The 8,809-nt window shown below is 39.9% G+C and overlaps 3 protein-coding genes across 3 annotated transcripts; 2 read left to right on the forward strand and 1 right to left on the reverse strand.

Moving 5' to 3' along the window:
- LOC104716208 (probable LRR receptor-like serine/threonine-protein kinase At2g16250) lies at positions 96-3,478 on the forward strand. The gene is made up of 4 exons (XM_010433595.1): positions 96-2,382; positions 2,471-2,599; positions 2,693-2,715; positions 2,797-3,478. Exons 1-4 carry the CDS (start codon positions 476-478, stop codon positions 3,345-3,347), a joined length of 2,610 nt encoding a protein of 869 aa, XP_010431897.1. The 5' UTR covers positions 96-475; the 3' UTR covers positions 3,348-3,478.
- LOC104716209 (phenylalanine--tRNA ligase alpha subunit, cytoplasmic) lies at positions 3,556-7,217 on the reverse strand. The gene is made up of 17 exons (XM_010433596.2): positions 6,902-7,217; positions 6,467-6,592; positions 6,285-6,374; positions 6,081-6,137; positions 5,938-5,993; positions 5,766-5,858; positions 5,591-5,675; positions 5,413-5,450; positions 5,287-5,325; positions 5,087-5,163; positions 4,882-4,966; positions 4,703-4,799; positions 4,523-4,619; positions 4,338-4,409; positions 4,052-4,244; positions 3,919-3,973; positions 3,556-3,798 (listed from the first exon to the last, which is right to left on the reverse strand). The coding sequence occupies exons 1-17, from the start codon at positions 7,046-7,048 to the stop codon at positions 3,748-3,750; spliced, it is 1,458 nt and encodes a 485-aa protein (XP_010431898.1). The 5' UTR covers positions 7,049-7,217; the 3' UTR covers positions 3,556-3,747.
- Positions 7,454-8,809, forward strand: LOC109126982 (protein NUCLEAR FUSION DEFECTIVE 6, chloroplastic/mitochondrial-like). Its single transcript, XM_019231009.1, has 3 exons — positions 7,454-7,717; positions 7,843-7,961; positions 8,520-8,809. The coding sequence occupies exons 1-3, from the start codon at positions 7,566-7,568 to the stop codon at positions 8,537-8,539; spliced, it is 291 nt and encodes a 96-aa protein (XP_019086554.1). The 5' UTR covers positions 7,454-7,565; the 3' UTR covers positions 8,540-8,809.

Here is an 8,809-nt window from a genome sequence, read left to right on the forward strand (position 1 = left end):
TTCTCTGTCCAGAACAGTTCTGCAAGAAGTTTAACTACTAATATAATAATATTCCAGTTGGTTTTCGTATTTTATTAGACTTTCCCATCCTTCTCTCTCTCTAAATCCAGGACCAAAAAAAAGACATGGAAGAGTTAGAGATAGAGAGAGAGAGAAGGCAGCAAGAAAATGATTGGTAACCAACAATACTAGTTTTGATTACGACGAAGTGCACAGACAAAACTAATTGTCACAAAGTCGCAGAGGTAACAAAAGAGTGAAGAAGAACCCCCCCCCCCCTTTTTTTTCTTTTGTTGAAAATCATACATAGAAAAGTCATACAGATATAAAGTTTCCTTTTTTATCGGATTCGAAGGAAAACCAAAAAATAAAAAAATCCGATTTTTTCATTAATCGCAAAGATTCTTTCGAATTGAATCTAAGGAAATGAAGGGATTTAAGTTATTTGATTTAGTCATCAGGTTTTAGAGAAACCATGGTGATTCAGAAGAAGACATCCTTGCTTGTCTTCTTCTTCTTCTTCTTCGTCTTGTTGTTAGAGTCAACGTTCCAGCAACAGACAAGTTCTCTGCATGAGAAATCGGCGCTTCTGCTGTTGAGGTCTTCCCTTGGGATAAGAAGCAGAGATTGGCCTCTTAAAGGCAATCCTTGTCTCAACTGGAACGGCATAGATTGCGATGAGAATGGTAGAGTAACTGACATCAACATTTCAGGGTTCAGAAGGACTAGGATTGGGAATCAAAACCCGCAATTCTCAGTTGATGCGCTCCTCAATCTCACCCGTTTAGCTTCCTTCAACGCCTCAAGGTTCTCTCTTCCAGGTCCAATCCCGCCTTTGTTCGGATCACGTCTGTTGACTTTAGAGGTGTTGGACCTTAGCTCTTGTTCAATCACGGGGACCATCCCTGCAACTTTGACTCGGCGGTTATTACGCCTCACGGTTCTTGATCTTTCCAATAATTCAATCAGTGGCAAAATTCCTCCGTCTCTTACCTCTCTTCAGAATTTATCAGTTCTTGATCTTTCCTCAAACTCGGTATTTGGTTTGATTCCTGCTAATATTGGGGCACTCTCCAAGCTCCAGCGTCTGAATCTTTCGCATAACACCTTGTCTTCTTCAATACCTTCATCACTCGGAGACCTTTCTGCTTTAGTCGACCTTGATCTCAGCTTCAACCACCTGTCAGGTTTGGTTCCATCAGATTTGAAAGGGCTAAGGAACTTGCATACGCTTGCAATTGCAGGAAATCGCCTTTCAGGATCCCTACCTCCTGATCTATTCAGTTTCATTAGTAATCTACAGATAGTTGACTTCAGAGGCAGTGGTTTCATAGGTGCTTTACCGTCCCCGTTATGGTCGTTACCGGAGCTGAAGTTGCTGGATCTTTCTGGAAATCACTTCTCTGATTTGCTGCCGAATACCACTGACACTTTTGATTCTTCTACTGTCTCCATGCTTAACATATCCGGGAACATGTTTTACGGCAATCTCACACTTCTACTGAGAAGATTCCAAGTTGTTGATCTTTCAGAAAACTATTTTGAAGGTGAAGTTCCAGACTTTGTGCCAACCAATGCTTCCTTGAGCAACAATTGTCTTCAGGGCCCAGAGAACCAACGGAAGTTGTCGGATTGCACTTTGTTTTATTCAAAAAAGGGCTTAACTTTCAACAGTTTCGGACCACCTGAAGAGAAGAAGAGTCCAAAATCTTCCTGGTTAAGCCACAGGAAAATAGTTATACTAGCTGCAGTTGGAGGGTCTATATTGGTTATGCTCATTCTCATATTGTTACCAATAACAGTGAGTTTCTGTGTCCGTCGAAGAAACAGATCACCAACAAGTAATCATCCTAGAGGGAGACACAACGGTGTTGGCCCATTGCCTCCTGATGGAACACTTCCCTCCAGAGGAGGATTCTCTATAAACTTTGGGAGTCTTGGATCATCGTTTACCTATCAACAGCTGCTCAATGCCACCAAAGAGTTCCGTGATTCGAACCTGATAAAGAAAGGACAATCAGGGGATCTTTTCAAGGGGGTTTTAGAAAACGGAGTTCAGATCGTTGTGAAAAGAATCAGCTTGGAATCTACAAAGAACAACGAAGAAGCGTATCTAACCGAGTTGGATTTCTTCAGCCGGTTTGCTCATCCGAGAATAGTCCCATTCGTAGGAAAATGCTTAGAGAGCACACCCCATAAGTGCTTGGTGTATAAGTACATGCCTAATAGGGATTTACCAAGCTCATTGTTCTATAAAACCAGTTCCCTTGTTGAGGAGGGATTGAGATCTCTCGATTGGATCACCAGACTGAAAATAGCATTGGGAGTAGCAGAGGGACTTTCTTATCTGCACCATGATTGCTCACCGCCCGTCGTCCACAGGTACAAAATCCATCCCTTAAACTGTTTCCACTTTCAATCCACATCATACTGATCTTGAGAGTCTTTCAATGTTAAATGTCTTAAAAAGAGATGTTCAAGCAAGTAGCATTCTCTTGGATGATAAGTTTGAAGTTAGGCTTGGAAGCTTTAGCAAAGCCTGTCATCAAGAAAACAATGGCCGTTCCCGAAAAATATCCCGGTTGCTCAGACTATCCCAGTAAGTGTCTCTGCTTCACTGCGTTGAAACACTTTAACCCAATTTAGATTAAACATCTAACAACAAGCTTGCTACTGTTTCCCTACTTTTCAGGTCTTCTCAAGAAAGTGTTCCTGGTGAGTTTCTCTCCAAATGTTTTAACAACAAGCTTGCTACAATTTCTATATGTTCCTTCTAACAACCCTAAAATCTAACAGGGTCTTCAGCTACAGCAACATGTGCCTACGATGTGTACTGCTTCGGCAAGATACTTCTGGAGCTAATCACAGGAAAACTGGGAATAAGCTCATGCGACGAAACCCAATTCAAGAAAATCCTAACCGAGATAATGCCTTACATATCATCGCAGGAGAAAGAACCAGTGATGAACATCCTAGACCAATCTCTTCTGGTCGACGAAGACCTCTTAGAAGAAGTCTGGGCAATGGCAATCGTGGCTAGGTCTTGTCTAAACCCTAAGCAAACGAGACGACCGCTTATGAGACACATAGTTCAAGCCCTGGAGAATCCTATGAGAGTCGTGAGAGAAGACAGCAGCGAATCTGAGAGATTCCGGACGACTGGATCTTCGAGAGGATCTTCCAGTAGCGGCCGAGTGTTTGGTAGTTGGAGACAGAGCTTGTCTGATCCAGTCGCTGCGGGAACTAGTAGCCTTCTGTCTCAGGCGGAGGGTTTACCGACGGGATCGATGTCGACGAGAGAAAGTAGCCGTGGCGCGTCTAGCCGACGAAGTATGAAAGATGTATAGAAGACACACATACGATCCAACATTTTTTTACCTTCTTTTTCTTTTATTTCTTTTAATTATTAATTTTCTTTTGTGGTTATGATTTGTTCTCTTGTTGATAAAAATTCCCATAAATTTATAATCTTTTCAAATGAGCCCAATCCTAATGACTCTAGTCTTATGACATTCTCTGGTAGCAATTTGTTTTGTATGGGGTGGGAATCGGAAAGTAGTATACCTTTGGGGCAAGGTTCTTGTTAACTAAACACAAATTGTACCGTACATAACCAAAAAGAACAAAAATTCGACAAGCCATATTGCAAATGAGTTGAGTACACACACAAATATTGATATGGAATGGTCATGTCCACAAAGACTACAAATAAAGGAGCATCAACTTGAAACAAAAAGAGAATACTACTCAGATTCCAATTCGGCAGATTGGATTCCGTTTAATGAGATCCAGATCCACCTGCGACGAAGAATGATACACGAATTTGAGTATTATGAAACACATATTGAGCATATATGGCAATCGAACAAAGGCATGTTTATACAAAGAAGTCAGAAAAAGTAAAGATCTCGTGGTTACCTTGTGTCCAAACAAATCTCGGATGTTGTTGATACCGTATAATATCATTGTCGGTCTGGTTTATGAACAAAAAACCAAGATAGAATCAGCAACGAACGACCCTGAAATGTTGAGGGAAATTCAAAAATCTTACCTCTCAAGAGAAAGACCCCAAGCAATTACTCTAACATCTTCGGGGAGACCCATTGGAAGAAGCATTTCGGGTCTGAACATCCCAGAGTTACCAATCTCCACCCACTTCCCTATACCTTCATGATAGCTGAATATCTCCATACTTGGCTCTGTGTAAGGGTTGTAAGCTGGCTTGAACTGCAGTTTCGACATCCCTGAAAAGCATGATCGCGTTCAAAGTTTTTCTTTCTCTCTCAAGCCTAGGCAAACCAAATTTAAGATTGTGGCAAACTTAAGGAAGAGTTTACCTAAGCGTGAGAAGAAGTCTTTTAATACACCAATCAGGTCTCCTAGTGTAAGGCCTCTATCACAAATCAAACCTGATCCAAACATGAGATCATTTAACCGATTGAAAATCAAGTTTGACAGACGATGATTCCTTACTTTAATTTAACACCGAACTGTGACAACTCTGTCCATTAGAGAACTATACCTTCAATTTGATGGAACTCTGCAAGGTGGGTCCGATCAACAGCTTCGTTTCTGAAGACACGGTCAATAGAAAAGTACTTCTTGGGCACAAAAGGTTTCTACAGAAAGACAGAAATCTAATTATACTACTGAATATTGAAAACCAACGTCTCACAACCTGTAAACTAAGGTTCAGTTGTACCTGTGCTAGTGCATAAAGCATCCTAGATGAGACAGCCGTTGTGTGAGTACGGAGAAGATTCGTGTTTGCTTCTTCTCGTTTCCAATCATAAGTATACCTTTAATGCAAAAGGCCACTGTCAGAGCGCTGCAAATTAATTATTACTACTACAAGGTAGTACGCAGATACAAGTCATATACCCTCTAGATCCATAACCACCAGACTCGTGAACACGTTTCACCCTCTCAACATAATCTTCCGGCAGTGTCCTTGTAGTAGAGGGTGCTACATTCAAAGATTTACGCCATAAAATTTAGAGTTAGTATTCTTTGAGATGTCAACAAGCAACCAGGAAATAGATATCACAAACAAGAAATTTAGTGACTAAGCATTTAAAATTTGAACCTTTTAGAAAGAAGGTGTCATGAGAATCACGAGCAGGGTGCTGCTGAGGCTGGAACAACGCATCAAAATTCCAGAAGCTATAAAGCATAGGAAACAGGATAAGATCAGCTAACAAATAGCAAAAATTAATGGCCTAATAAGATCTCCTCAAGCCTCCATGAAAAGCTGAAGACCAAGATTCTGTAATAACTAGACGATACCTGCTTTCCACAAAGTTGTTTGTTGGCATCTCCTCAAACCTGCGACCACATAAGGCTCACCATTAATTTTGGCCATCAATAGAATAGTGGAGATAAATAACATTAGATGTCAAGAGTCTCTCTCACCCCATTTGAACAAATATGTCTTTAAACTGCTTCCGCACCTAATGCGCCAGAAAAGTAAAATAAAAAACGTAAGAGGTCTGTTATAAAAAAAAACGGCTACCCAAAATCCTTTACAACAATAGAAAAGATAACCACTAGTATACAATATATACAATTAGCTACCAAGCGTCAAGCTTACCTTGAGAAGGGCATGAAGATGCCCAGCCTGAAGAGGCGCTCCTTTAGCATTGAAGTTATATTCCTTAAACTCTAACTCTTTCCAGCTGCAAATACACCACTTTACTATCTTAATTGCATATTAAACCTACAATACCATTAGAAAGTTGCAAAAAAAGGCAAGTTTTAGGACGAACTTTTGAAGATTTTCTCGAGTCAAATCGGTGGCTACTTCCTTTCTCTCGGGAGCATAGTTAGGACCTTTCTTTACGGAATACCCCGTCCATGTCCTGTGAAGTAAGAAAAGATATCAGCTATCCAATGTCTCTCAAAAGGAACGAAACATGAAAGAAAAATGGAAACAATTACTCTTTTATTATGAGTTTTCTGGCTTTAAGAGAACTGGTACTGTCGTTGTCAACTTCCTGAAGGGGAGAAAGGGATACTTATAAATATGAATCATAAGGCAAATACAAAAGACGAAATCTCTACTGAACTAAGATAGTACAAACCTTCCCTTCTTGTATTTGTAAAAGCTGGTCTTTCACTTTATCTTCCACATTTTGAACCTACAATAAAAAAGGTTCAGATTGATGCAGACTAAACAAACTAGAACGTGAGTGTGTGTGTGTGACATATGTAAAACTGATTCATTACAACCAAACATCCAAAAAAGAAGGTAGCAAACAGAAAGTAAACCATTTCAGAACTATTACCCTCCTCGAGACTTGCCTTCCCATTTGCACCCACCTTCTTTTCCCGGCTTGTGAGCAGCCGATACTGAAGACTGAAGGAGCAAGCTTTTTCTGATATAGTAAAAGAAATTTACGCATGTTATTAGAGAGTATGACTACCAAATCCAACCATATATATACATGTAGATATCCATAACAATCACCTCGAGTTCATCTTTTGATATGCTACCTTCTTCAGGCACAGCTAGGAAAAGTTGTACCTCTGGCGACCCTTCTGCTGCATATTCCTTCCCTTCATCAGTCAGAACCCATGTCTCCTTTTTAATGTCCTGCAGAGAATAGTCAACCCCATGTTTCAACAGCGCTTCATCATACTACCATGCAAAACTAGTCCAATAAAACCTTGTTAATGATAGCAACTTATGGCAAAATGTGAGACTCTACAGTGGCATTCACGGAAAACGCAAAATATTTAAACCAGATAATAAAAACGTCTTAATCTAACACACTCTAGATCCATAATCCAAACCATATCGCAGACCCAATTCAGCCAGAGAACTCACACGCAACGCATGGGAATCAGATACAAGATGTAAGATTACAAAAATACGGCAGTGAAAACGGGGAAGCACGAGTACCTGAACATCAATGAAACGAAAACCATGGAGACTTTTGATGACATTGACGACTTCGTCGTGGTCGAGGTTGAATTCGGCAGAGAACAGACCCGAATCTGTGATCTCTTCGTTGTTCTGCAGAAACCCTAGTATCGCCTTTTCAGCCATTATTAAACTCTCTTTAGGTTTTATCGAAAGAGCTCTTTGCCCTACCCTTACTCTCTTCTTTCTTTCTTTCTTTCTTTCTTTCTTCTATCTCTTCCGGTCAAACAGAGTAAACGCCGCTGATTCTAACTGCATAATATTGGGATTTTAGGGTTCCGACTTTAGAGTGCGTTTTCAATTGTCTCCATTTACTTTTGAAATTACAACATAACCCACCTGCCACGAGTGATATTTACATCACTTGAATAATGCAATAAGAGTCCACTAATCCCCCTAATCCCACTCACACCGATGCTTAATTATTTTGTTGCCTTTTATTGATTTTTTTACTAATGACCCTACTTAACGAGGGTGTAATATATAAAATCAAAAGTCAAGAGGGTGAATCTATGCAATTTCTTCGAAAATAGAAACGACGACGTTTCGGTTGTAGGGTTTAGTGCTCTTGGTCGTTCCATCATCTTTCCTCCTCCTCCTCCTCTTGAGATTCCAATTCAAGAAAACCAAAATTATTGAAGAGATGGCATCGTTTTGCAGATCAGCGTTAATGGCAGGTTCCAGAAACTTAGTATCAAGATCCAAAACCGTAACACAAAAGTCCCTTAACCTTAAACCCACAACGACTTCAACTCCTTCCGCTTCAATGTCCCAATCCGTCCCCCGCGCTTCAAGGTGCCTTACTCATTTTTCACCTGTTTCAGTTAATTTCTTATCCATGTTTGTTTGTGGGACGTTCGAGTATGCCCCTAGTAGTGTAGTGAATTTCTAATCAGAAACTTTTGCCATGCAATGTGAAGGGTTCTCTCGGCTTTGGGATGTGTTGAAACGATGATTCCACTCCACAGTGCTGTTGCTTCAGCTCGTCTCAAGTCAAGCATCGCTGCTGATTCCTCCTGTTGGAGCTGGCTCTCTCAGGGTAACTTTTTTCCTCTCTTTCTTTGTCTATTGTCCTTCAATTTGCTGTCTTTTTCTGTTTATTGTTTGGTGGTTTGATTCTGTTTTCTGCTTTATCTGCTCTGCATTTGGAAAGATTTGAGACTAGAGACTGAATTTGCAGATTTATTATTATTTAGTAAACTAGATAGTAGAAACTCTCGTGTGAAGTGGAACTAAAACTCTTTTAAAGTGACAAGATTTAGATGATAATCATGATATTATTGTATAGAAAGCATAATTGTGGCAAGAGTGTTTTCATTAGTCTATACTCTTTTGGATTCAAAGTCTGTTTTTTTTTTTTAGCACAAACAAAACTGTTTCAGGTTTGAAACTGGATGATGACTGTGAAAGATATGTTCTTTTTTAAGTGAACAAAACTTTGACAGAATTTTTGAAGAAAGGATTTGTTACTTCTCTCTTTACATAATAATCATGTCTTGTTGAGATTTCTAGTTGGTCTAAGATTATGTAGTTGCTCCTTGTGTTTGTCCTTAAAGCCTTGCTTCTCTGACTTGTGTTCTTCTGCTTAATGCAATAGGATTTGCCACGCCTTTGTGACCCCGGTCTGCTGGATCTCTATATAAGGCGAAAATAATCATAATGTTAGGACTTGCTTTCACAATATGAATGAACAAGAACAGTGTTTATTTTCTAGTTCCAACGCTTTTGTTGATGTATTGTTGTGGTTCACAATGGACTTGTTGCTTCAAACTTCTTGCAATCTATCTATCGCTATTTGGATCTACACACTTTGGGGCCTTTGTTCTGCACTAAAACTCAGCATGTCCTTTCTTTTGTTCATGATATCAAGTTCTGTGTTCATGCAAA

This window comes from Camelina sativa, chromosome 10, assembly GCF_000633955.1.
Source record: "Camelina sativa cultivar DH55 chromosome 10, Cs, whole genome shotgun sequence".
Classification (NCBI taxonomy): Eukaryota; Viridiplantae; Streptophyta; class Magnoliopsida; order Brassicales; family Brassicaceae; genus Camelina; species Camelina sativa.

What these genes read in the sequence shown, in the direction of transcription:
- LOC109126982 (XM_019231009.1), top strand. Translation starts at nt 7,566, where the DNA reads ATGGCATCGTTTTGCAGATCAGCGTTAATGGCAGGTTCCAGAAACTTA. An exon ending in TCCGTCCCCCGCGCTTCAAG is followed by an intron (nt 7,718 to 7,842) that starts GTGCCTTACTCA and finishes TGCAATGTGAAG; the next exon opens with GGTTCTCTCGGCTTTGGGAT. An exon ending in TTGGAGCTGGCTCTCTCAGG is followed by an intron (nt 7,962 to 8,519) that starts GTAACTTTTTTC and finishes TTAATGCAATAG; the next exon opens with GATTTGCCACGCCTTTGTGA.
- LOC104716209 (XM_010433596.2), bottom strand. Translation starts at nt 7,048, where the DNA reads ATGGCTGAAAAGGCGATACTAGGGTTTCTGCAGAACAACGAAGAGATC. An exon ending in ATCTTCATGCCCTTCTCAAG is followed by an intron (nt 5,451 to 5,590) that starts GTAAGCTTGACG and finishes CTGGCGCATTAG; the next exon opens with GTGCGGAAGCAGTTTAAAGA. An exon ending in GGTGGTTATGGATCTAGAGG is followed by an intron (nt 4,800 to 4,881) that starts GTATATGACTTG and finishes TTTGCATTAAAG; the next exon opens with GTATACTTATGATTGGAAAC.
- LOC104716208 (XM_010433595.1), top strand. Translation starts at nt 476, where the DNA reads ATGGTGATTCAGAAGAAGACATCCTTGCTTGTCTTCTTCTTCTTCTTC. An exon ending in CGGTTGCTCAGACTATCCCA is followed by an intron (nt 2,600 to 2,692) that starts GTAAGTGTCTCT and finishes CCTACTTTTCAG; the next exon opens with GTCTTCTCAAGAAAGTGTTC. An exon ending in TTCTCAAGAAAGTGTTCCTG is followed by an intron (nt 2,716 to 2,796) that starts GTGAGTTTCTCT and finishes AAAATCTAACAG; the next exon opens with GGTCTTCAGCTACAGCAACA.